At 50.4% G+C, this 26996-nt stretch overlaps 3 protein-coding genes across 4 annotated transcripts; 1 reads left to right on the plus strand and 2 right to left on the minus strand.

Annotated features, from left to right (window-relative positions):
* Positions 1–754: 754 nt before the first annotated feature.
* POLR2F (RNA polymerase II, I and III subunit F) lies at positions 755–4312 on the minus strand. The gene is made up of 5 exons (XM_042889654.1): positions 4206–4312; positions 3998–4067; positions 3787–3917; positions 2221–2292; positions 755–944 (listed from the first exon to the last, which is right to left on the minus strand). Exons 1-5 carry the CDS (start codon positions 4223–4225, stop codon positions 854–856), a joined length of 384 nt encoding a protein of 127 aa, XP_042745588.1. The 5' UTR covers positions 4226–4312; the 3' UTR covers positions 755–853.
* Positions 4306–9235, plus strand: CUNH22orf23 (chromosome unknown C22orf23 homolog). Its single transcript, XM_042889653.1, has 6 exons — positions 4306–4467; positions 4635–4697; positions 5590–5775; positions 6555–6689; positions 7541–7641; positions 7958–9235. The coding sequence occupies exons 1-6, from the start codon at positions 4389–4391 to the stop codon at positions 8060–8062; spliced, it is 669 nt and encodes a 222-aa protein (XP_042745587.1). The 5' UTR covers positions 4306–4388; the 3' UTR covers positions 8063–9235.
* Positions 8962–26939, minus strand: MICALL1 (MICAL like 1). 2 transcript variants are annotated; one of them, XM_042889651.1, is made up of 16 exons: positions 26791–26939; positions 21599–21647; positions 20749–20890; positions 19503–19606; positions 18598–18734; positions 16157–16725; positions 15583–15646; positions 14128–14513; positions 13519–13997; positions 12947–13081; positions 12484–12610; positions 12222–12312; positions 11802–11875; positions 11350–11464; positions 11020–11066; positions 8962–10742 (listed from the first exon to the last, which is right to left on the minus strand). In XM_042889651.1, exons 1-16 carry the CDS (start codon positions 26934–26936, stop codon positions 10621–10623), a joined length of 2787 nt encoding a protein of 928 aa, XP_042745585.1. In that variant the 5' UTR covers positions 26937–26939; the 3' UTR covers positions 8962–10620. The 2 variants fall into 2 exon arrangements, with proteins under 2 accessions (XP_042745585.1, XP_042745586.1); XM_042889652.1 differs by lacking the exons at positions 21599–21647; positions 26791–26939 and having other exon boundaries at positions 19503–19602; positions 20749–20831.
* Between the last annotated feature and the right edge of the window lie 57 nt (positions 26940–26996).

The following is a 26996-nucleotide window of genomic DNA, read 5'->3' on the forward strand; positions in this document are numbered from 1 at the left end:
CATCAGAAGTGAGAATGAAGGGACCTTAATGGGACAAATCACCAATCTGTCATCACGCTACAGATTACAGAAAAGGACTCTAGAATTTAACTATTGCTGTGCCACTGCAAGAGCTTCTGGTGCTCATGTAAGTGAAATGCCTTGAGAGAACCCATGCACAAAGGACCACCAGCTCCACTGCACATCAGAGAACAGCAGCACAAGTGGCAAGAGTGGCAATTTAACCTACAACTGCTGAGCTAGTAGGGCTGTCACTGGCGACTGTGCTTCCGGCTGGGGCAGTGCCACTGAAAGGGGATCCCCATCACTGATAAGCAGCAGGAGCAGGGAAACAATAGGTGATTTGATGAGAGCTGCTCTGCGATACTCCTGAGAAGACCCACAGCCAACACTGGCCAGAGAGGAAATTGGAGGTTTCCACAGCAACCTGCTCAGGGCACAAAGGCCCAACTGTCTAGGGAGAAGGAATGGAAGTGTCTTAGCACTCCTGTTTTAAGAAGGGCTGGAATCTTTCTGAAGCCAAAGTACCTGCAAGATCACTTCTGTACAACGGCCCTTTAATTGGCTGTTGGTCCTATAACCAGGGAGGAGCTGTGGTGGAGGCAGTTACTGTACTCTTTACCCCAGATAAAACGTATGGGCTGCTCAGTTGGAAAAAAGGCTGCAATGAAAGCATAGTGCTTGACTCGCTAATATTAATAAATAGAGCCCATGCAGACTGACACAGAATGAAATGGTAACAACCAAGCCGGCATACAGGAGAAAGAATTTATAATTTATTTATACAAATATAAACAAAAATAGAAACATCTGCTGGAGAAGGAAAGAATCAAAAGCAACAGCCAGAGGCCGATCAGTCTGTGATAATTAGCTCATCCACACCCCAGTCCTCATAGCTCCCATCAGGCAGGTAACGACGGATGATGATAGGAATCTTGCGTGCTCTGGAGGGAGGAGAGAGAGGTGAATGAATGCCACAGCCTTCACTATGCCATTTCAGCAGGCAATGGCACTGCTGACTTCAGGAAGCTCATGGTAGACCTATGTAGTACTGGTGATTTGGAAAGTCTCAACAAAATTCTCCCTTGTAGGTGCAAAGCACTGAGCATCTTAAGTCTCAAAACAATCAAAGACTGACAGGAACACAGCATCTGCTAACAGCAGTTCCAATTGGAAAGCAAGAAAGCACTGAATACAATTTGACTTAGTGGAAGCAGATTTAAGAGCAAAATATAATTAGATGGTCCAGAATCTAACCAGAGGATCAGGTTTAGAACCATATCAGACCTGAAAAGTAATACAGCGCTTTAACGATCACATCCAGAGCTGCTGTTTTTCCAAAAGCAGCTTCCTCATGCCAAGAATTGCAATTTAGTTCTGGCACAGCACAGGATGCCACTGTATTTTGTGTCACACCCTTTCTAGAGCACACACTCAGATGGTGACCTGAACCAACTCAGGCTGAACTTGGAGATCTGACTGGAACACAACCCATAGAGGTTTTGGCAATGATAAAGGGAGCTGTAATAGATATAAAGTCTGCAAAAGCAACTGCAATGCTCTGAGCAGAGGGACAAATCAATTCAAGAACGGGAATTAGTAAGTAAAATAATCCAGTTACTCTGGTTGAAGGATACCTGCCTGTGACATAGTAATCTGCTGACCATACTGGCAAACTGTGGGCCACTCTGCTGGGGGCCTCTAAGTAGTGATTCAGAAACTACGTGTTCAGTGACAGAAGAGGAATCTCTCCATAAGCAAGAGGTGCATTTCCTGCTAGCACAATAAGCTAAGTATCAAAGGGTGCAGTGAAACAACATTCTTATCAGTCTCCACATCACCAAGCTGACCCTAATTTTGTTTATTTAAGCCAGCAATTCATTTGAACACAGGTCTGTTCAGAAGGCTGCTTCAAATCGATTCCTTTCAGGGAATTAAATTGATTCCTTATGGAGATCTTGGGTTCTCATCATAGAAATGACTGATATACAAGAGGTCAGAGCACTGCTGTTTGCAAGAACTCCTGGGATGGAAGTGAGCAGCTGTGGAGAAGGTACAAGGTGGGAAAGCAGAAGTCAACTGCAATATTCCCTGTCATTGATGAAAAAGAAGGTTGTCTTGGAATATAATGCATGGAATAAGTTGCTAAGTGCTGAGATAAGCAGAGGATTGCTTGCTTTACAGAAAACAATACATACACTGCCAAGGGCTGGGACTTACTTGAGTTCTTTCATGGCAATCAGCAACGGGTCTGTCTCTCCTTCCAACTCCACCATCACAGGTGCACACATCCTGGGACAAACATCAACAACCATTTGAGAGAACACAGGAAGAATCACAGAAAGACAGAAGGGACAGCTAAGCACACGACTGTATACTGCACTCTTATCCACTCTGGGAAGAAGGTTTTCCCCAAGCAGTTATGGACTGAGTTTTCATTTGAATGCTCCTACTCCACCCCTCATCCTCTGCTAGTCAGCTGGGACTTGAGTGCTGGTCAGATACACACCTGTCTAGTCTCACTGTGCTGTACTTAAACATGAAGAATAAGAGTAGATCTATAAAAATAAAGATTTGAAACACTATAAAATGGGCATCTGACTTGCTTGCATCTTCAAGGCTTCCTTCAAAGGAAAACAAAGGGTTAGATTTACGATGCACTCTATCTCTAGAGGGAAAAAACAAATGCATTTTGGTAAGGGCTGTAACAGTAGAGCAAGCACAGTTGACAACTATCTGTCTCAGGTGGCAGCAGAAGCAACAGAAATTCACGTTATGTGTGTGTAAGGCCACTGGGGGGCTGCTGCTGGCCTAGAGTCAACACCAGAAGCAGAACATGGAAGTGAAACAGACCAGGCACCAGTGTTTTGGATGAAACGTCTGGCGCTGGCCCATTTCATCTCTTCCATTCTTTTGGCCTGCCACCAGTTGAAAGAACGCACACAGAATTCCTTCCTGGAGTAATAACCAGGCAAAGAATAGCTCAGCAAAGCGACCATTAAGCAAAGATCATTTAGAAGCTCGTCGGTCAGATCAGCATAATTTTCAGGGTGGATGCAGCTAAGATAAACTCAGAAAACTCCTTTCAGCACAATTTCAACACAGTCTAATAATATCACCTACAGGGCACTTCAAAAAAAAATATATATATCACAAAACTTTCTGGCATGCAATATTAAAACAGATCTGGACAGGTAAAAGGAAAAATTTGAGGGGAGCTAGCCTTAACAGTACTTAAAAGAGAATTTAAATGTTATTACTATTAGAAGTGATGCTTCACTATTCCAAATACTTAGCAAATGTACAGTTTGCCACAATAAAACCATATGCTTCAGACTTATGCCATTCCTACAGTTTTTACAGCCTTGTGATAACAATTAATGATATTACAGAGTATCCCTTCCTCAAAACTTAATTTTGTGAAAGTAGTTCCAAGCTTCCCAGCTCATGCTGGCTGCCTTACGAAAGGCAGAAACCAGAACCACAATGCCACGTTACCCACTCTGTTTGCCTGTGACCTCCGAGCTCATTAGAGTGTGTGAGCATCTTGTTTTATAGGTACAAAACCCACAGCGTCAGCTGGGGTGAGACTCAGAATTCATGTGTGACTAACAGCTTGCAGTATTGCTTTTTGCTGTTGACAGAGATGGTGATTCCCAAACTCAACTGCCAGGCAAAGGATCACATGAGGTTTTAGGAAGAAAGGAAGGAGCTTTAACAGGGAGAGACGTTAGAAGAACGCAGTCCTACAGTAGGGATGGCTGGGATACAGATAAGAAAACTCACGCTATTTGGAGGGCACGCGTGCCCAGAACTCTGGCTCGCTCGTACTTGGTCATGTAGGGGGTGGTGATGCGCTTCTGGTTCGCTGCCTGTCGCTCTCCGGAGGGGAGGATCTCCACGTTCTCCTGTCCCTCCTAGGAAAAGCACAGCACCGTTAGAGGTCGACTGAAAGCCCAGAAGCAGGCCAGCCGGCCGGGTCCTGCAGAGCACCCACCTCCTCTACATTCTCCAGATCATCCAGCCCCTCGTCTTCCTCCACATCATCGAAGTCATCCCCATCAAAGCTGCGGGAAAGAGGCAAGCACACATCGCACAACGCGCCGAGGCCGGGGGACAGGACCCAGGCCTGGGCTTAGCGTTGAAGCCGGCGGTAGGCCCAGGCCTTGATCCCAGCCCTCACACCACCGCAGCCCCACTCTCACTTGTCCTCGTTGTCCGACATCTTGCTCCCTTTCTCCCCGGCGGAAGTACGATTCACTTCCGGTCGCCCGACACGTGACGCAACGTTTTCCGGAAGTAGCCCGGCGGCGCCGTTGCCGCGGAGACGGGACGCCGCTCTGCCCGCCCCGATCTCTCAGCTTCTTCTCCCAACGTCGCCACCCACCATGGCCTCGTCGACGGGAAGAAGATCAGCGGGAAGAGGCAGAGCCCGGTACAGCCCCGAGACCTGGGAGGTGCTGAGAGGTAACGGGTTTTGCGGGAGGGAGGGAAAGCCCCGGGAACGCGGGGAAGGTTGCAATGTGGAGCAGTCAGATAAGTGCGTTTCCCCCCAGGCTGGCTTCTGTCCTGGGTGCTGTGGGGCCCGGGGAGCCCATTGGGCTGTGTGGTGACACGTAGCTGCTGTTTTTCAGCCCTGATGGAGGAGTCGAAGCTGACGAGTTTCCAGAGGCGATGCCTGATGGACTGCCTGAGGCGTGAGTGGTGCCCACCTGCAGCTCCTTCCCCAGCACTGTGGTGAATGGCTTCTGCTGCTCGCACTGAGGGATGGCATTCACCTTCTGCTTGGTTGGGGGGATGCGTCCTGTTCTCTCCGTGTTTCTTGTGGGTGCTCATTGAGATGTCCCCAAGGGACTTGATGTGATGGTGTGAGGTTTCTGTGGAACCAGGATTCACAGCCTCGAAGGTCACCTGCGTCCTGGGCCGCATCAAAAGAAGGGTGGCAGAAGGGTGAAGGGAGGTGACTGTCACCTTCTGCTCTGCCCTTGTAAGACCCCATCTGCAGTTCTTTGTCCAGGCCTGGGGCCCCTAACACAAGAAGGATATGGAGCTGTTGGAATGGGTCCAGAGGAAAGCCACAAGGATGCTCAGAGGGCTGGAGCACCTATCCTGTGAAGACAGGCTTGGGGAGCTGAGCTTGTTTGGCACGCAGAAGAGAAGGCTCTGGGGAGACCTCACTGCAGCCTTCCAGTACTTGAGGGAAGCTTACAAGAAAGATGGAGACAGACTTTTTACACTGTATAATGGTGATAGGACAGGGGGGAACGGCTTTAAACTAAAAGAGGGGAAATTTGGTTTAGGTATTGGGAAGAAATTCTTCACTGGGCGGTGAGGTGCTGGCACAGGCTGCCTAGAGAAGCTGTGGGTACCCCATCCCTGGAGGTGCTGAAGGCCAAGTTGGATGGCCCTGGGCAGCTTGACCTGGTGGATGGAAGCCCTACCAATGACAGGAGCTTGGAACTGGGTGGGCTCTAAGGTCCCTTCCAACTTAAGCCATTCTATGATTTTATGATCTTCTGCTGGCAGTAGGCTGGGGCCACTTGCTCAGTCTCCTCTGTCTGACATCAGTATGTTGGGTTTGTTCTCTAGGGGGAGATTCTCTGCCCCTCCAGTGCCACCCCACCTCCAGCCAAGAACCAGTGCCCTCACCTCCTGCTTCCTTCCCACCATGCCGTCAGCCAAGCAAGCTGTCAGCTAAACCCCATCTTCGGCCTGCTGAGGTCTGCCGGGCAGGAGATGCCTACACCCGAGAGAAATTCAAGCCACAGGCAAGGCGTAAGTAAGCAAGCGTTGCAGATAAATAAACTGTGCTGCCCAGTTCTTCTCTTTCGCTTGTGTCTAACACTTCAGCACCCTTAGGGAGTGTATAGGAACTGCTGAGCTACAGACTGAACCTCTGATTGATCACCTGAGGTGAGCAATGAGTCAGCCACGGGAGCACAGTTGAAGGCAATTCACCTGTGCTGCTGCAAGGGGTGGAGCCAGGCTCCATCTCTCCTAGACCTAATTAAGAGCTGGCTACCAGGGGGGAAGGATCTCTTCTGGAGATCCAATTTGCTGGAGTTTTTTAAGTGAGCCCAGAATACACGTAAGCTTTCTATCTATTCTCTTTTTGTTATCATAATCTGCTTTGCCTAACTCTCTTGTTTATTTTGTAATTATAGCATCTTAATATTCATTGATTATACAGGGAGTATTCTTAATTATTCTTTAAGCTTTCTTCTTCAAAGATGCTTGAAAAAGAGACCTCTGAGGGAGCGCCTGCTGCAAATGCTCACAGAGTTCTGCCTGCTGACTATGGGGACAGTAGGTGACAGGAAGTCATATAACCTTGTGTAGCAAGAGAGTACTATATAATTTTCTACCTTGTAAACGTGGGTGGAACTTCAGAGGTCAGATTGGTTTGCCCTTTACCATGTGTAGCATGGTTCAGTCTGGGGCTGCACCATCACTTACATCATGCTTTCTCTGCCATTAGCAGCAAAGCAGGGCAGGCAGCTCCTTGCTGAGGGGACACACTGCTAACAATTCATTTTTATCCATGGCATTCACAGGAGATTTGGAAAAGGAGAAGCAGAGGCTCCAAAATATCTTAGCAACTGGGAAGGATGTGGTGGAGCACCGAGCAAAACAGAAACTGGTTCAGACAAAGGAAGAGGAGATGCCTGAGCTTGACCGCTTTGAAGAACGTATGTCTCTGTGTGATCTGGAGGAAGGCACAGGGGTGGCCTGGGCAGCTGTGCCCTCCAAGGGTTGGGATGACAGGCTGTGTAGCCACAAATCTGGAGCCCACAGTGAAAGGGCACAGATGCCAGGTTCCACGAGGAAGGACTTAACTGCTGAGATGCTGTGATCTGGCCTTGCCTGCAGAAGTTATACTGCAGTGGTTTTGTTGGGAGATGCAAGCTGTCTGGATTGCACACAAAAGACAAACTGGTGGCAGAGCAATACCTAGTGAATTGCTGGGGTAGCCTGGGCAGAAAGCCCACGTGCTGTGGATCCTTTCTTCAGCCAGCACAACTCAGTGTAACCATCCTGACTGTGGTTTTGGCTCTGTTTACTTTGACTCCAAGATCAGTGCAGTCACAGAAGTAGAGCTTAAATGCAGAGCAGGATTTTAGCAGTGGTGTACTTTGGCTTGCAGAGTATTCTGGGATAACACAGCTCTGGCCTATCTGTCTCTGTACACGAATCTCCTGTGTATGTGAGCACTTCAGCCAGCTCTTCCTTAACCAGGGCAGCACAGATTGACAGCAGCCTAATAATGAGAATTGCCTGTACAAATTGTCTATTACAAAGAAAAGCGGGATGTGGAAGGGAGCTGTGCAGGGGAGAAGGGCTTCCACAAAAATGTAAGGGACTGTCAGAGTGTTTTGGTGGCCTGGGCAAGACGTGTAGGTATCAGAATAGATACCATTCCTGTCTCGTGGGGCCACTGTTCCAGCAGAACTAGGGCTTGAGGCTTCACAGCCAGATGGAAAGGTGTTTTCTTGCATTTCGGCTGGATCCTGTTTCCACAGTGTTTTCTCTTGTCTGTCAGTGGTGAATGAAGTTCGGGAGAGGAGGGAGTTCCTGGCAGAGATGGAAGCCCTAGGACAGGGCAAGAAGTATCAGGGAATTATCTTCACTGAAATCTCACAGGTATGTAAGATTCTTGGCAACAATGGTCCCACACTGTGCCTTGAGGGCATCACCCATGTCAGAATCTTTCAAGCAGTCTCCCTCTGACAGCCAAGCGGGAAAGAGGTGGGGAGAGTTTGCTTTTGCAGCAAAAAGCAGGCATGAGTTTGAGAAATCAGGTAATGTGATTTTCAGCCTTTCTTTCCACATCTACATGTAACTTAATCAGGGAAGGAGAACCTTTGTTCCTGGAGCTGACAAAAGAAAAAAGGAGAGGGGGAAAAAAAACTACTACTCCTGGCATTCTCACTCAGCCCTTCCTCTTTGCGCTTCGCAGAAAATACGGGAGATGGAGATCATTGACAAGAAGAGAAGTGAGGAAGTGAAAGAGATCATGACGAAAGACTTTCCTAGTGGGAACAAATCTGGTGTCCTCGACTAGGCAAGGGAAAAAACACAAGTGCAGTTTGTTCCCAACTCTTCTCCTAGGCCCTGGGCATCGGTGTCTCAAGGCCTGGCCTGTGCCTTGCCCATCTCCTAGTGGTTCCCCCTGAAGAGGGGGCAGTGTGACCTGCTGCCTAAAGCCAGAAGGCAGGAACAACTTGTACACAGCTTGTAACAGAAGCAAGCTGCTATAAATCCTCCCCACGCACTGGATCCCTTCACACTTTACAACCTTAAATAGATGAAAACACAGTAGCAGCTATTAAAGCACGACAAAGAAGAGCCTCCTTCTGAGTCTGCATTGTTTCAGAGTACAGCACTCTGCACAGCTGAAAACATCACCCCTTCTCCTCCATCTACCCAGAGGCAGAGGTTTATGGTGGCAGTACACTGCAAACACATCACCACCCACATCTACAACCCACTCCAGTCCATGTGAGCCTGGGAATGGCTGTGTTGACATGTGTGAGGAGGAAGATGCAGTCGCCTGGCCTTGCACAAATGTGAGCCTCCAACATTATTGCAGGTCAGCATGACTGCATCAGCAGACTTCTCAGCAGCAGCTGAGCTGGGCAGGCACTCAGGAACACAGCTGCAGCATGGGGGGTTGGGGAGAGGGGATTTCAGCCTGGAGCATGTTGATCTTTGCAGCAGGCTTGCTGTGGTTTTTTGGTTCCTGAAAGCATGGTATGCTGAATAGCCATCAGCTTCCCACAGAGCCTGGAAATGGCTGTTGACTCACCAGGCTGAAGCATGATGCCCCTTTATTCCCACATAAAAACCAGCAAAATGAAACTAGAAATTAAGATCCCATCATCTGCTTCTTAGCAATACTCGTCAGCCACTCCATAAGAAGGCAGCATTTCTGTCCCCAGGAATAAGAAACCTAAGCTGTGATCGTTTTTCAAATCCAGTATTTATTTCTGATCAGATGAATGGAAGTCATAGAGTTAGTACAGCATAATTTCCAAATCAAGGTTCTGACCAGGCATGGGGTCAAGGGGTGTCAGGCTGCTGCAATCCTGATAACCTATGGCAACAGTGACACAACAGCAGGCTCTAGAACAGATTTGTTTCTCCTTGGAGAAGAGCTGTGCATTAAGATCCCTCCCCTACCCCCCAACCCCTGTTCCTGATCAGCCTGCTGGGGTATTATGGCAAGTGGCATGGCGTGCTGCCACTCACCTATGGTCACTCAGGGTTTGGGAAATAGATCTTTTTACAGAACGCTACGCCAGCCATGTTGCAAGGCACTGCTCTAAAAGTGTTTTGGCTAAAGCCTGCTGTATTTTTGGAAGGGAGCGCAGCAGTTTGTTCGGGGCTGGCATGACTAATTTGCTAATGGGAAGGCATGACAAACAGCTGACCAACCAAACACCCATGGAAGTCAATGTCTAATTCAAACTGACAAAACAACTCAATAAATAGCTCCTCAGCTTGGAGGAGAAGGCAAGAAACAAAAATGGAAGGAAGAGGGGAAAGCTGAAAGAATACTGTTCCCCTCTTCCTTCCTCCAACATACACGCACACACACACGTACAACAAATAAAATAAGGGTTTTTAAAGTTTTAGGGCAAGTTTGAATTCATGCAGAAAAGGAGGCATAAAAATAACCAGCCAAACCCTCTTCACATGTTTTTAAAGTACATACAGATGAAACTGGGGAAAGGTCAGTTGTGACCATGCAGTTCTCTCCAGCCACTCAAGGGTGGCACTGGTGAGCAGGGGCACAGGCTTGCCCATTACCGGCACTAAGTCAGTCTTGTGCTTTTCTGCCCTTGCCTAGAAAAGGAATGTTTCTCCCTCCCCCTGAAGGCAGCAGGCAGTGGTGCTTAGCAGCAGTGGGGGTAAGATATCCTGAGTAGGGCACACAGGCTACATCCGAGCAGATGTACATTGTCCCCTTGGGTCCTCTCAGACCTGTAATGCTCAAGGGGAAAAGCCTTCAGTGGGAGGGGACAGCTCAAAATAGGGCCCCGGTTATTTTTTTGGCTATGGCTTTAGAGCTTTGTGATGCTGGACTGTACTTATTTAAAACCTAAAGAATCCTGATTCTAATATCAGACTTTTCTCCTGAAGTTAAAAATAGGACAGGAAAGGGACAAGAGTGGGCAGGCAGGGAAGGGGAGCCAGGCGCAAGAGGTTGGAGGCACACGGAGCTGTCACAGTAAGAGCGGGAGCAGGGGAGGGGTACAGTTAGTGCAAGTATTCTCACAAACACCAAACTCCTCATCTTGCTTCTCAGTCAGTAACAAGGACACGTGACAGGGCAACGCTTCTGAAAAGCGAATCCATTTTCTCCCCGCCTTGTTAGTGAGGCTTTAGAGGGGAAATTCAGGCTCCTCGGCAGCCTCAGGAAGGGGAGCACTGGGTTGGACTCACCACTGCGGGCACAGAGGGCCGGTGTCTTCCTGGGGTGACCATGCCAGTGCCTGGCGTGGAGTGAAGGGGAAAGGCAAGGGGAGTGGAGGGAGCCAGGCCCCTCCTGGCAGGCAGCCGGCTGTGGGAGGCCAGGGTGGTCAGGCAGCACATCCCTCCCATTGCTGGCATTCTGCTCTAGCTTTTCTCCTTGGGCGACTTGCTCTTGGAGTCATGCTTGTTGCCCAGCAGTTTAAGCACCTTCATGGGCTTGAATTTGCCCTTCTTCTTGCTTTCAGTCTCAGCCTCCTTGTGAAATTCTGGAGTTGCAAAGGAGGGTTGTTACTGTAGAATAGTGATGGTTTGTACACACACAGATGACAACAGGGACAATGAATAAAGCCCTCCTCTGCATGCACACTTCCTTCTGTGACAACAGGGTGACACCTGTGTCCCAAACTTTAATGCTTCTGCAGCAAAGGCTCCAGAGTATACACAGAATAACATCACTCTTATGCACACAACTTTACAAATGGCTTATGCTGCCCCTTGCAGAGGTCAGCAGTGAAACCAAAGCTCCAAAATTCCATTTCTTACCTTTTCTTTTAATCATAGCTTCCAACATTTTATCCTCCTCCTCTTCCCTGAAAGAAACACCCAGAAACAGGTCAGCAATCCAACCTTGAAAACAGCTGCTGTATTGTTGAAGGTTAGAGAACCTCCTGCTTAAAAGCCATGGAAGTGTAGATCCGTTACTGGACCATTACTGCCCTGTCATTCCCACACAAGCCATTCAAGGAGACAAGAACCAGGAAGCCTGGGAAAGACTTCAGAAATAGGGATACCTTGGGATGCTCCCATGAGCCACCCATGTGGTGCTGAGTCAGACAGACCCTACTCCTCATCCCAGCACACCTCACTGCTCACCTCTGCCGGTCCTCATCCAGGCAGTTCACAATGGCATTCCTCTGCTCAATGATGGTCACCAGCTCCTGCATCAACACCTTCTCCCTCACTCGGTCCTCCTCAGTCCAGTCTTTCTCTACTCAACCAAACCCCAAAGAAAAACAGGCAATTAAATGGCTGAAGGAGCCTGGGGTAGAGATCCCCTACTATGACCTCCTTCTACCCCAACTTGCTGTAGGGCCAGCTAAAGCAATGGTGCTGCAGAGGGAGAGCCCAGTACGTGAAGTCTCAGGCTCCTCCACTCCCTCCTCCACGGGGATAAGATGCATGAGGGTAGAGCAAGTAATGAGACAGGACAAGAGTTCCAGTGCTCTTATCTCCTAAGATCTGCCTCTCTTCTTCTCAGACCCACTGAGACAGAAGGGAGATGAAACTCAAGGGAAAAAACATAGGTAGCCTGAGTGATGCTTTACCTGGCTTGTTGAGGAGGCAACGCAACTCATATTCCACATCTGCCTGTCGCTGCTCCAGATTCTGCTGTTTGAAGCTGCAAGAGAAGGAGGCACTGCTGGGAACCACTGCAAAGCTCTAGAGAGGCAAAATAACATCCCAAGATACAGGGTGACCTGGGAAAAAAACTGGCCAAGATGCTGGTCTGACTGTATAGACAAAAGGGCAGGGGGCTGCTGCCTAGAACAAACCCTGGCTGCTCGAGGACTTTTTGGAGATGCTCTGATGACTTGAAGTGGGTCAGTGCTAATATGTTTGGATGCATTTGTCTGCTTGCCCTCTTTCCCTCACTTCTCCATGCAAGCACTGGAAGCACAGTTTTAGAAGCATTGAGCCAGGACTTCCCAGAGCAGCATCAGTGCCCCAGCCACACACACACTTACATGTAGATGAGCTCTGACTCGTGGCGCACCAGCATGTGCTTCTCATGGATGAGTTTGAACCAGTCCACCAGCAGGCTGTCCTCAGGGCTGTCTGCCAAACAAAAGGACAATTCAGAGCCATCCCCAGTGCTGCAGAATGCTGTCACCACTCAGCTAGAGCTAACCTGCCCCTCGTGCTCTTCCATCCCCAACACCAGCAGGGACACAGAGCAGCCCTACGGTCCATCCTGCCCCACACCCATAGACAGCACAGCCCACACACCATTCTCAGAGCTGCGAAGTTTCTCCTCCAAAATCACCCCACGGTGCTCTAGCTGGTCCAGCTGGTGCTCAATGGCATCCATCTCTCCGTAGATGTCTTCCTCAGGGATGTATTGATCTGTCTGCACCTGCCAAACCACACAGCAGAGACTTCTATTACCATCAAACTCCAGTTTCCAATGGCAACCCTAAGGTTCGTCTTCATTAATGGATGTGAGGGAACAACAGGACACTTCACCTAACATAGGATCTGTAATCCCCACCCCACCTTGGAAACAAAGGGAGACAAGGATGCTATGATCAGTGGGATCTAGCCAAGACATCATCCTCCCTAGCCACACACAGATCAGCACGCTAGCTGCATGTTGAAAAGATAACCCAGGGCTTAGCAAACACACCTATGGTCCTGGGGGCATAATACAAAGCTGGCTTTTGCCCCTCTTTGCTTCCAAGGTCTCTTTTACCTTGCGCTTGATCAGTGGGAAGCCGTGACCTGGTGCAGGAGGACGCACTGGTTTGGAGCCTTTGGGAGGTTTCTTTGCAGAGGGGGAGGCAACAGGTGATGGCTTTCGGTTGAAGGGGTTCTCTTTGCAGGAGGACTGGAGCAGAGAGACAAAGTGAGATACACATGAGGAGCCAGGAAAGGGAAACGATCCCAACAGCTGAGACCAAGCAGAGAGGCAGCCCTACAGTCACTCCTACACCACACCTTCCCAGAGGAGGAACACGGCATTGATCTCCACTGACAGTCTAGCCAAGGGTTGATAAATGGCTGTCCTCACATTTGGCATCAGGTCCCCAGCTTCCCTGTAACAAGCATTACTCACTTACTAACAAACATGTTAATAAGATACTAACAGGCAGAGTATGAGCACAGCCACTACGTAACTGTTAACACACACCTGAGCTTTGCTTCCAGGAGGCCTCATACCAAATGTGTGTAAGGTGAAAGGCTGGACTAAATCCCCACTCTGACTGAATGACAGACAGGAAGAAAAGGCCCCTGATCTTGATGGGACAAAGGTCACCACCTCACCTTCAGCTGTGGCTTGGGTGAGGAGGAGGGCTTAGGGCTCCCAGTACCTCCTTCTGACGCCAAGAGCATGGGTGTAGGGCTAGCACCGGCAGGAGGCTTGGGGGGCAGCCGGCTGGGGCTGGTCTTTAAGCTGCCAGAAGAGACGCTCCTGCTGGCATGCGGGGTGCTATTCTGCACCTCCCCACTGAAGCTGGCCAGTTCGCTGGAGGAGGAGAAGGAGGAGTTGGTGGAGAGGCTGGCTGGAGCAGCAGGGCTTTCGCTGGAGGAGACGCTGGTGAGCGGAGTATCAGTGTGAGAGGTCTTGGTGGCCGTTGGTGTGTGGACAGTGGGCTCGGAGGAGCTTTTGGGCACAGAAGCCTCGTCGGTGTCACCCAGCACCTTAGCTGAACTCTCAGAGTTGATGCTCTCGAGGCTGAGGGCTGGAGATGGGGTGGAAGATGACGGCTCGGAGTGCGACAGCCTGGAGATTGGGTGGTGGGCTGCAAAGCAAAAGGAGAACTCAGAGAAAGTGAGGCAACCAGAAGAGAATGGGGCTATATACTTGTGGCAGGGATGCATGCAAAGGGAACTAGTGAGAAGGGGGAACAAGGGGCTGGGGGCAGAGCTCACCTAGTGGGGAAGCATTGGGGGCTCGTGGAGCTGGCCGCTTCTTCACCTTGGGGCTGCTAGTGGGAGTGATGCCGTACCAGGGGTGCAGAGGCCTGGCAGCAGTCTCACTCTGCTCCTGCTCAGGTGTGCTCTTTTGGGCAGCAGTGCTCTCCTCTTCCTCATCATCCTCTTCCTCAAAGGGATTGTATGATTTGGGCTCCGTGGCATCAGATCTGCTTTCCTCACTCCTGGCTTTCCCCACCTCCTCCCCATCCTCCTCCTCTAAAGTCCTGCTTGGGGTCTCATGGCTGCTCCCTGGGGGAGGAGGAGGAGCAGGCTTCTTCTTGGGCTCTGCTTGCACTAAGGCCATCCATGGTGGATCCTTGGCTCTGGCAGCAGTTCCAGCACTGGAAGAACAGATAAAAAGATAGCAAGAGGTGGCAGAGAGCAGAGACAGGCAAGAAGGGTAAGGCACAGCAAAAGCAGACCCACTGAGGAACAGACGGAGGGAGCAGGATGTCTCCCATACTAAAAATCAACTTTCTCATCTGGAGAGGCCCTAGTCTTTTCCAGAAACAAATCGGCTTCTTCTCTGCAATGAGCTGGGGGCAAACCTAAGGTCCTGAGGGACACAGCCTGCTTGACTCATCCATGGCACGGAACACCTCAGTTTCTGAGTATTACAGTCCCCATCTTCTAAGCAGCAGTAAGATAAAGGCTAAGTTATATGCAGTAAGGCAACAGTTCCTTCACTCAACTCTGCTTTCTGTACAGTGGAGAAAGCAGGAGCTGAGATCTGCCTTCTGCAGGTTAATTTTCCACATATCAGAGTTCTCCTGGTCACCTTGTCCATGTGTCCAAGGGACAGACCCCTCTCTGCTAACTGCTGCAGCTGGAAACATTGCTGCTCCTTTCAATGGCACATCCCACAGCTCACTGCTCACTGGGAAAGCGACCATCATTTGCCACACGCACCCGCTCTTTGGCCACCGTGAATGCAGTGCACATGTGAAACCTCAGTCCCAAAAGCAGACAAGAATGAATGAACATCAGTGCCTGCAGGTTCCTGAGTAAGAGCACTGTAGGTGCAAACACTACTAACTCCAACCAAGCACCCCCAATGTACTTGCAATGGATCTTTTCCTGGACAAACCCTCCAGAAGGCAGACAAGTGTCACCTTCTCAGTATGCACAAGCAGGGCCATTTTAGAAGGAACCACAGAAATACCCTTCTGCCTTCCTGAAGCCCCCAAGCTCTTTACAAACTCTAAAGGACAGAGATCCTGGAGATAGAGACAAGTGCTGTCAGCCTGACTGTGCTAGGCTGGCAGCAGCCAGGGAGGAGACCTGAGCATGAACTACATCCTCCCATGAACAGATGGTGATGGAGGTGGGTAAGGAGGCCACAGCTGAGCCCTCCCCACAGCCCCACCTCACTATGGGGTTTCCAGGTGATCTGTGAACAGAAGGACGTACCGATCAGAGGAGCAGGGTCTCCCTCGGGGTTTTGGGACAGGGGGACTGGGTTCAGGTACCCTACCTAGAAAGACACAGGGTCAGAGTGTCACAACACCAAAAGGACATATAGAAAGAGGTTAAATCAACACAGAGCACCTCTTATCTCTTATCTGCAGGAGGCTGTGTATTCCCACTCTCTAAAAACCTCGTAGCCTTTTTTCCACAGTCATTGCAATTAGTCTCTCCCAAATACCACCCTTGCCTTATTCTCCTCCCCCTCCCCCATCCTGGAGCTGCAGCTGGAGAACTCGTGTCCCTGTGTCCCCACTCCTGCACACTGCCCCAGCACTGCCACTTTCATTCCAGGCTGACAGTGCCCTCCGGAAAGCTCTAAAGAAATACAATGGGGCAGGGTGGAGTGAATCTTAGTGCTGCTCTCCCTGCTATGGGGAGAGGGGCAGATGAAGGCTCAGAGTCCGAGCACAAGTCTTAATTGGAGCATAAGGGCACCAGGCTGCAGGGAAGGAATGAAACTCATCCAAGCTGCTGCAGACTGCTGTGGACATGAACAGTAAACACTGAGCTCTCTCACCATTCACCATACCAGGCCCGCTGTCACTGGCCTCGCCCTGGATGGTGGACCTGGGTCGGGGCACAGGATGTGAGGCTGGTGGGGAGAGGGCATCTGAGGATCTCCTTGGGGCTGGGGTAGGCCGAGTGTGTCTGTGCTGTCCATCCAGTGAGCCAGCTTTGTCCTGGCTGGGCATCAAGGGCTTGCTGGGAAGAGGAGGCCTGGGGGGAATTTGGGAAATGGGTGCCCCACTTCCTACACAGGGTATGGCTGTCTCTGCTCTGCTTGGTGTGCTGTCCTTCTCCTCTGGGTTGGTTGGCACTTCTGCAGGCATCTGGGTCTCTGCCACGGTCTCCACAACACTGCTGTTGTCCTTCCCCACCTCTGCTCCTGCAGGGTGCATGTCCTCACTCACACTGCTGGCCCCAGCTTCAGTTCTTAGCTCTGGTGACTGTCGGTCCAGGCTGAGCCTCCTATCCATCTTCCCACTCATGGCCAATTTACCACGATGCTGCGTGCAGACAAAAGTCCCTGCCTCTGAGCCGGGTTTGTACGACCCTGGAAGCAAGGTGCTGGAGCACTCCTTACACCTGCCAACAAGAAGAAAGAGCCCCGTGAGATGGGAAATGCTATCCTGCCCACCTGGAAAGAAAATGGAGCTGAGAAAAAGTCTGGAGTGGCACTCAAGAGTTCTTTGCAGGATTGCGGGGTTAGTTTCCATTTCTGTACAATCTTGGGGAAGTTATGCTAGAAAGGAGAGGAACAGAAAAAATCATCACATCAGTGTATGAACCCATACTGAGTTCACAGCTCAAATACTGCATGCATTTGGGCTCCTCCTTCAGCTCAGAAAGAATAAAGAACTGCCAACTGTCTGTGAGGAAAAACAACATCAGAAAATAAATATGAGTATTAAATAAAATGGTATCACTTTTGACTCAGGAAATCTCTAAGCTGGAAGCTAGAAGAATAGCGAGGGGAAGCAACATGCATGACAAGAATGGTCTGAAGCTCACCCTTGTATGTGCTGACCATTGTAAGGGTGAAGGTATTTGGCTGGAAGGACCAGGGAATGACGCAGAGAGGCTATTCTTACATTCACTCTGCCTTGCCTGTCGAAACTGGGCTAAGTTTCCCCATCCTTCACTGCCTGCCAACATCTTCTTGGATCGCCCACTCTTTCCCCACTGAGCCTTTGAATCCTCTCTAATGAAGCCCTACAGGTGTAATCGTGATACAAGGCACTGGCAACCAGCTCAGCCCTTTCCCATCTGGAAAGGGAGGAGGATTATGTACAAGAAAAAGAGCCAAAGGCAAGGGGCTGATCAAGCACTTCATGAAAACTAAGCTTGTTTCTTCTTGTCTGAATGTTTGGTGCTCACAGCAGCTGGCTGCCCTATGCTGCAATCAGATAATTTAGATGAGGAATTCTGCTCTGTGTGACCACTTCAATGCTACTTCCTTTGAAATGCTGAGCAGAAACACAAGGACATGGGAGCAGGGGGAAGGGGTAGGATGAAGTGAAGAGGTAGCAAGTTTCAACAATGGGAGAAAGGGGTTTGTCTTGGTTTTATCTCTGGGAACCCACAGAATGTGTTGCCAGAGGACACTTCTGAACCAACAGCACCCACGAATCAGCCGAGAAAAATAAAAAAGGCAAAGAAAGCACAGGGAGAAAAAGTGCTTAGGGTAAAATTACAGGGACCTCGCTGTTCAGTCTGAAGGGGCATGAGCTGCACCAAGACAGACGCTGCACCTTTCAAGTGGCTCAACTTTCCTGGTCTCAGATGCCAACTGCCCAATTTCAGGCTCGTATGCTGTGGCCCACAGAAGAGAGCTCATCCCCAACATCATCAGAGCAGGGAAAGTGAAGTGAAATGACTTCACAGGTGCTGCAGGTAAGGACCTGCACCCAGGGAGTAACCACAGAGCTGCTGACGTCTGATCCCCTGTTTGGCAACGGTTTGCAGCTCCCTGTGTGCTTCCTTCAGAGCTCAGCACCACCCCAGGCACTGGAGGAGCCTGTATATCCAGTCGAGGCTGTGGAGCATAGGAGGAAAGAGATTTGCAGAGCTGATGTCCTGACTTGGACCTCATTGTCGTGGAAGTGTTACTTGGTAGGAAGGTAGTAAAGAGGCACAACATCCTGATTTAGGGGAGTGGGAGAAGCATAAAGGGCTGGGATTCCAAATCAGCCTAGTGGGAAAGACTGGGGGGAGTGAGGGGAGGGCAGGGAGCGGGGGAAGCAGGCAGCACAGGGCTGTAAACAAGGGGCTAAGTCAGACATCTGGGAGGGCACCCAGGCAAATGCACCCTCTTCAGCACTATTTTGGATACCATTGCCAAACCGCCCTCCCTCAAGGCTCCCCATCGCCCAAGGACACACAGAGATGAAGTGCAGTGTGCAAAAGACCTCCAGCTTGCTGAGGAGAGCCACCCCACCAAGCCTGGCCACTACGTACCTGAAGCACTGGCGGTGGTAGAGCTTGCCCTCAGCCAGGTAGCGCTGGACCAGGTGGACGTGCTGCTGGCAGGCTGTGCAGGTACTGCTGAGCGTGGTGCGTTGAGACAGCTCTGCTGGCTCCACAGGGGCATCGTCCTGACATGGGACACACAAGCAGCTCAGTGTGGGGGCCACGAGCTGCTCCCCAGTCTGTGACCCCTCCACAGCAGCTGCTGCCCCTGCAATGCCCATTTGCTGAGCACGGCATAGCACAGGGGCTGACCTCGGGGTCCAGCAACACACACCACCCAAGTCCAGGCACAGGCAGGCTGCCTCTTCCCAGATTAGAATGAAGCACCCCAGTTCTCTCCAAGAGGTGCCTTCTCCCAGTCTAGAGGCAGAGCTGAAGGGCTGTGCAGGGAGTCATCAAAATCCCAAGCAGCAGGGACCTGCAAGGAGGATCCCCTTGTGCTTCAGTAAAAATATGCCATCCCAAATACCTGCCAAACCATGAAATAAAGAACCAAGAAAGCAGAAAACATATTTTCTGCTCACCTAATCCCACATTCCTGCTCCTTCCTCATCCACAGCGTTATCCTTCCATAGGAAGGAAGATGTCGGGGTGCTGGGTGCTCAAGCCCAGGTCCTCATTCCCCATCAACCTCTTGCCTGCCACATTTGCCAAATTCTAGTCCACAGATCTCTAGAGAGAAAGCACTCTCTCAGCAGAGTCCCCAAGGTGCCAAATCCCTACCCATCCCAAAACACGCAGCTAACTTCTCCACATATCCATCTCAAACATCTCTCCTACCCCAAAACACATAGCTAACCCCCTGCACAGATCCATCACATCTCCCTTCTCCTTATTCACTGTGCAGGGAGGACCAATGCCTCAGGCTAACTCTGAAGCACGAAATCAGGTACCTGTGGTGCTGAGGAACTCTCAACCGCAGCCACAGGCTTCTTGTGGGCCAGCAGAGGTGGTGATGCAGCAGCAGCTGGGCGCTTCATAGGCGGAGGGACTCTGGCTGGGGACAGAAGGCAAGGAGGATCAGGCACTGCTGAGGGCAGTGACTCATGCCATGCTTGTGGGGGAAGGGGAGGGGAGGAAAAAAATAAAATCAGCCTTGTGACACAGGACTCGCCACTCCTGACACTTCAGTGCCTATTTCAGGGGGTAGAGACAAACACAATCTAATAATGAGCCAGACAAAATGTCTGTAAAGGATCCCCTGCCTGTCAAGGCTGGCACTTAAAACAGTTCCCAAAGTCTCCTGCTGGGAGGCCAGCATCCCTTGAGAAGGCTCACAATCAAGCATGTGGAAGTTGTATCTGATGTTGTGGCTGATGGTGCTGTAGCTAGAGAGCAGAGAAGACCTGAAGCCTTGGTCTCCACCCTGGAGGGATGCCCTGGAAGATCTGTCTCAGAGTAGAACTCAGCAGTTGCAAGGACAGATGAGCTGATTTAAAGACACTCCACCCTGGTTCTCCTCCCTCTGTGTTTCACTCTAAGCTTACCAAAGTGATTAAAAGTAGTGGTGTTAGGCAGCTTGCCTATCTCCCATTTTAGTGAGTTAAAGCAGATCGCAAAGGGGTCTGATGCCTGCCAGGGGTGACCCAGCCCAAGTGGCAGGAATGCAGCATGGAGGGAGGAGAAACAAGGCGTTTCTTTTCCTGGAGTGTGAGCTGTTAAATCATTGTCTATGCATTGTGAAACTTCGCCCTACCCCACCCCCTGTGCCAGGATCTCCTCACTGGCAAGATCCAAAAAAGGCAAGTACTATCTGCCCCTCTCCCCTCCCCACAGGACACATGCAGCTCCTATTTCCCACAGGAAGGAGGGAATACAAGTTCACTACCTCCATGCCCATGAGCCTTCAAACATCCACCTCTCAAAATGGCTGCAGGACCCCACAAATGCTGAATGCCAAAACCCCCATACAGGATTCCTTCCCAGGTGTCAGCCCCTCTTCCCATAAAACCTAATTTACAGATGCAGTGCACCCCACAAACAGGAAAGTAAGCTCTGAGCTAAGAACAGGAAGATCTGATATATTTACTGAATGGAGGGATTGCACAAGACTTCAGTCAGCACGTGGGGCCTCTTGTTTTCCTCCATACAGCCAAGCAGGGTCAAACTGGAAGTTGGTGACAAGGAAAAGGAGCTCACCTTGGTTGGGGTTGTTGAAATGGTTGTAATATTGAGACACATAAGTCATGATGCTGAGGCAGTCTGGAACTTTCATGGAGACCATGTCATTGGGATCCAGCAGAGCTGGAATGCCCAGCTCTCGCTCTGCCAATTCAAAGGCCTGCAGGAACGAGAGAAAGAGGTGCTAAGGAGAGAAAAGTGATGCTCTCTGATAAATAACCTACAAATGAAGTTGGAGGGCCTTGGGCAAGATGAAGCAGTAAGCCTATGGCATTCCAGACAGACAGAAGCTCCCAGGCATGCTGCTTCACTGGAAAGAAGGCATTAGAAGCAAAGGAAGAAACTGTTGCAGCTGTTCTTTCCTTGAAGTTATTTCAGCTCTCTGTGCCCCCACAGCTCCCACCCAAGTGGTCCCATCATTCAGCTACTGCCCTGGGACAGGGAGGGGTGTTCAGCCCTAGAACAGAAGTGGTTTTTCACCAGAGTCCTCAAGGAAGAGCTTGACAGAGTGTTGGCCAGCACTGGGAAAGGCCAAGGACAGTGATCCTGTGACAAGAAGCACATCACTTCTGCAATTACATACATGACCATTTAAAAGGAAAGAACAAAGGAAGAAAAGAGTTGCACCATTTTAATCCTCCCTTGTGATGTCATCTTGGTTACTACTGGATAACTATCTCACCTTCTCTTCTGTACAGGCTGGATGCTGACGTTTCATACATTTCTGAAGAAGCTCCTGCCTGTGGCTTACAAATGGATTTTTCTCATCCCCTTATCACTGTCCCTAAGTTCTCCCATGCTACATGACCTACATATGGTCATTCTCGTGTTCCTTCTTCCTTTTGTGTGTGGTATAACAGGGACTTACCAACTGGTTATTTTCGTAGACATTATCCTTGGAGAGAGAATCAAAGTCTCTGAAATGAGAAAGCACAAATAAATGAGATGAGACACAGAGGAACAGTGCCCCAGTGCCACCGCAGAAAGATTCTTGGGACAGAAAACCTTCCTCAGGCGTTACAACAGCTCAACACATAGCAGCCTACATAAATAAAACCTTGGTAAAGAAGATTTTGGATTTCAAAGGAACAAAGAAACCAAAGGGAAATTGCAATTAAAAAAAGAAAGCAAATCCCAAATGGGTGGTGGCCAGGAAACTGAAATGCCGTTCCAGCTCTCAGTACTGCTCTTATGGTTATGGGTGACAGAAATACTGGAACACAGAGAAGAACCCAAACAGTTCCCATTGTAGCATTTCACCTGTCCCCTCAGATCCCTCCAGGATATCAAATCAGCCCAACCCCAGGGATAAAGCAGCTGCCCTTATCAGAGGAGCCAGGTTATAGCAGGCAGAGAGAAATAAAATGGTCTGCAGGCTTTCCGTAGAGAGGAAGAAATACAGGAAGGACTTATTTATGCCTTCTGCACATTTGTGTGAGTATTGCATGAAAACAGCATCATGCTACACTGAATATAGCCCCTTCCTGTCAATGAGCTCAGCTTTGCTGCAAGACAACAAAATGCAGTGATGCAGCATGAGATTCACAGGGAGGAGATGGCCGAGAGAGGCTCAAGGTCAGGTAAAACAAACCCAATGGTCCAGAGAAAGGTGCCAAAGTCTGAGGCAGACCCAGGAAGGCACAGCCCTTCTTGAGGGATTGCACAGTTCAGCTCAGAGGGGTGAGAGCTCCCATCCCACAGCCCGTGCAAAAATTGGGTGAGACAGTGAATCTTCAGACATGTGCATGCTGAGAGCCACTTGAGAGTTCTGGGACCATTCTCCCTCCATCCCCACTGGGATTTTACTGCCTTTCCCTCTGACGCCCATCAGACCCACCCAGGTGCTAGGACTGTCCCCACAGCCATGGTTGCTGCACGGCAGCACTCGGCCTCTTCTCAGAGCTGCGCTTTTCCCAGGGCTGCAGAGGAAGTCTCTGATGAGCTCAGAAAGATTTTCCCAGTTGCCTGCCACACTATAAAATTATACTTCCTCCATTCAATAGCGAGAGGCTGCTGGTGCAGCTTCCTCCGAGATAAATGAAACTGCAGCATGGAGTGAGTGAGGCAGGAACGCAGAGATGGGCTGGACCTCCATCTCAGCATTAAGCACTGAAGCACTTTCCCGAAAGCACATGCAAATACAGTCAGAATCTATTCAAAATACCGCAAGCTTTCCCCTCTGTACATGCTGGTGAGGAAAGCTTTCAGCTGCAGTCCTTACTCTAATATGAACAGCAGTGCCTTTTCTGTATTTATAGCCAGTTTCCACTGGGAGATGGTTTTTCCAAGTCTTTTCTGCCGACAGAACTCCTTTAACTTTGCTATATTTATTGTTTAAAAAAAAAAAAAAGGAAAAAAAAAATACCAGCTTGGAAATGCATGAGAAGTGATGGCAGCAAAGTCATACATCACCCGCCCTCAAAACACTATTGACCCTCATGCTGAATGCTGTTGCTTTCAGGATATGGGAGTGGTGCAGCTCAAAGGCTCCTTGGTGGCCTGGGCTGGTGATTTTGACCGACAGCCCAGCAAATCAAAGCCATTTTAGAAAACCAAGTCTGCCTGGGAACATAGACAGTAATGGAGAGGACACAAAGTTCCAGAGGCAACAGGGCAGGGGCTAAGCAGCGAGGGAATACAACATGGTTTTCCCACTAATGCAGGAGTGAAGGCTCTCATCTTTTACCAGAGATATTGAATCCCATCAGAGGGAGGCCCTGGGGATTATGGCTCACTCAGTTCCCCTTTGCTGCCTCTTCCAGCTCACATCATTTCTTTGCCCTGATCATAGCCCTGCTCAACCTCCTCTCCCACCAAACCCAGACTGAGGCGTCAGATGGAAGAGCAGGAGGCACTCTGGCTATCCCAGTTGGACAACCATCAGCAAACGCTGCAGCATATATCCATGCAAATAACATCTCAAGCCCTTACCTAATTAGATACTCGCAGAGCCATTAAGCACGCTGGGGTTTAGGGCAGCTGCCAGCCAGCACAGCAGACCCGGAGAAGGGGGAAGGGTGCACTGCTCAGCTAAAACCAAAGCCAATTCCTGGATTCCTCAAAAGTAAATCACAAGCTCTCAAATGGCCACAACGCATATTGAGGCCTTCAGCTTTCCGGACCTTGTCAGGGAAACGCAGGAGAGGGAACAAATGGGATTTGTGATGCTGCCCGTAACCAAACCCGCACAGCCGTGTTCCCAGCACAAGGCTCTCCTCTCCTATTTCCCTCAAGCCTCCGTCTCTGCCTCTGTACTCACAAGCTGTATGCCATGCTCTCTCATACTTCTGGCTCCCCCAAGCTCCAGGAAGGCTGTACAGCCTGCATCGAAAGATGCTTTTTGCTTCACTATGCCGCAGCAAATGCCTTGCAAAGATTAATTTCATGCTTTAGATTTCTGGAGCACTAAGTAAACAAACTCGTTAATCCCTGCAGTTTACTCTCAGGTTGCACTGGACACTTCCAGCTTAGCTGACAAGGAAAAAGGAGAGATTAAGTGTATCAGTGCAAGACTATGGTTAGGGCAAACTGAATCTACGTTTCCTAGGTTGTGTCCGAGGGAGCAGGTTTGGCAAAGCCTCTGCTGCTCCCATTTCACAGACAAGGAGAGAGAGGCATTAGAATCAAGCTTCATTCATTTGTATGACCTCTCCTTTCTCTTCCTCAGGGTTTCATTTCCCAGCATTCAGAGAGCCTCTGCCCAAAAGGAGGCAACCAGTACAGACAAACAGGCACCAAAAGCAAGCCCTAAGGGACCGGCTGCCAGAGCAGCAGCATCACACAGGTACAGGAGAGGATGTGCTCACGCTTCCGATCTGGGGCTGAGTGGGAAGTCATCAGGAAAGGGGGTTGCAGCTGAACGCTGATGGGCCTCAGCTTTGGGCTTACAGGAATAACATGGTCTTGCAAGGGCTGGGAGAGCCCCCCTCAAAGGAGGACTGTGCAAGGTCAGAAACGTGTTAGTTAGGTCCCACCCAGCTGTCTGAAAGCACTTTAGAAGGAAAGGAGGGCTGTTACTTTTCCTCTGCCATCAGGAGATCTTCTGCCTCTGATCCCATCCTCCCACTTCCAAATCAGGGCAGGCTGAAGAAGCTGAAATTGGATGAAACAACTCCACCCCTGACCACTCCGTGAAAATCCTTCCACAACATGCCATGTCCTTGTAAGGCCCTGGCTTTGCCTTTACAATGCAGCTCGTGCAGAACTGTGAAGCATTTAGTTAGGACATATGCCAGGAGCCAATTTAAGCCCACTGACAACTTAAGAGCAGCGGCTGCTGCTTAATGGGATAGTAAATATGGTTAACATGAAACAATCAGGTGGTTTTAGTGGCCTTCACTGTGAGCTTTTGCTGAATCTCTGCTTTTCAGTTCTCAGCTGCTGTGCCACTCACTAAAAAATAACCAGAAACACAGGAGCTGTGGGACACAGCTCCCTAAATACCCAGAATGATGCAAAACCACTGAACCACTTGGCTCTTAGTGGTGCCTGAATACCACACTGAAAGTTTTGTGGTGGCCACCTGAAACATGTTAGACAGCAGTCTAGTTTCTATCTTACCTCTTCTAGCAGCTTCTGCTTCAAAGAACATGGGCACCGCAGCTCCACAGGGGCATCATTGCCTGCTACAGACTGACTTTGTCACTGTCATTGCTGTTGTTACAAAAAAGCCACCCCAGGGCCAGCTCAAAAAAAGAGGATATGACCAATTTGGGCAGCTTCAGCTGAGAAAAAAGCAGTCCAGGAGAAGAACGTGACAGAGGATGCAGCACCCTGGAAAGCTTTGCTGACAGGTGAGGTGTACGTGCACACATGCATACCAGAGACATGGAAAGGTGGAGTGAAGCCAACCTGTGCTGCAAGGCCTACCAAGGATTCAAGGTGGATTCCCAGCAGTGTTGTGGCATGCAGGGCTATGGTGTGGCAGGTCAGGGCAGATTCCTTCTAGCAGCTCAGCCATTTCTCCAGCGGGACTGCGCCCTGGAGCAACTATCAAGCTGCCTGGTTAAATTCCTGCTCCCTCTTCTCTCACAGCCATTCCAAAAAGGCAGGTGAATGGACAGAAGTAACCAAATGACAAGCCGCTTGCTGGGGGAGCCCAGTAGAGCTCCACAATCCTGCTTGCATTTGCCACCTCCAGCTTCCACTGCAGCCCAGGCAGAAAACAGGCTGAAAGCAACCATATTGAGTTGCCTGGCCTGGGACTCTTCGTGTTTCAGGATGGCTGCCTTTGGCACAGGGAGGAGCAGGCTGGTCTCTGGGATAGGGATGCCAATCTCATAGAATAGCTCAGGTTGGAAGGAACCTTAAAGATCACCTAGCTCCAAACATCCTGACATAGGCAGGGCTGCCAACCACTAGATCAAGCACTAGATCAGGCTGTATAGGGCCCCATCCAACGTGGCCCTGAACACCTCCAGGGGCATTCACAGATTCTTTGTGCAGCTGTGCCAGTGCCTCACTGCCCTCTCAGTGAAAAACCTCCCCCTGATATTTCATCTAAACATCCCCTCCTGTAGTTTAAAACCTTTCCTCATTACTACTATCTACCTGTGTAAAAAGTTGTTTTTCCTCCTGTTTATAACCTCCCTTCAAACATCAGAAGGCTGCAATGAAGTCACCCCACAGCCTTCTCCAAACTGAAGAAACCCAGTTCCCTCAGCCCACCTTCACAGGAGAGGTGCTCCAGACCATCGAGCATCTTCCATCCTCCTCTGGACCCACCCCAACACCTCCATATCCTTCCTGTATGGGGGGACTCAGGCCCGGACTCAACACTCCAGATGGGGCAGAGCAGAGGGGAATAACCCCCTCCCTATCCCACTGGCCAGCCTTCTGTTGCTGCAGCCCGGCTGGGCTACATAGCTTCTAGGACAGCTGTCACCGGCTGAACAACCCCAGGGAGAGGGGACCGCCCTCGCAGGGTCAGCTCAGAGCGGACCGAGGGGTCCGCAAAGGGCCCGCCGCCCCTCGGCGGTTGCCCGCCCTCCTGCCCCGCCGCCTCCCGGCTCCGGCGCCCACGCGAGGCCGGTGCTTCGCGGCCTGCCCCGCCGTACTCACAGGAGGTCGGGCCGGTGCCGGTGGAGGATGGCGCAGAAGGCCAGACCGTCGCGGAAGGAGGAGCTGAGGTCGCGGATCTCCACGTCGCGGTAGCCCTCGCACTGCCGCCGGCACCAGGCTTGCAGGGCGCCCCGCGGGCCCGACATGGGGGCGGCCGCTCCGCCTGCCGCCCGGCTGCCCTGCCGCTGCGGGCCCACGGGCGGGGC

Source organism: Lagopus leucura, unplaced genomic scaffold (genome assembly GCF_019238085.1).
Source record: "Lagopus leucura isolate 7727_CA_CO unplaced genomic scaffold, USGS_WTPT01 Super-Scaffold_100159, whole genome shotgun sequence".
NCBI lineage: Eukaryota > Metazoa > Chordata > Aves > Galliformes > Phasianidae > Lagopus > Lagopus leucura.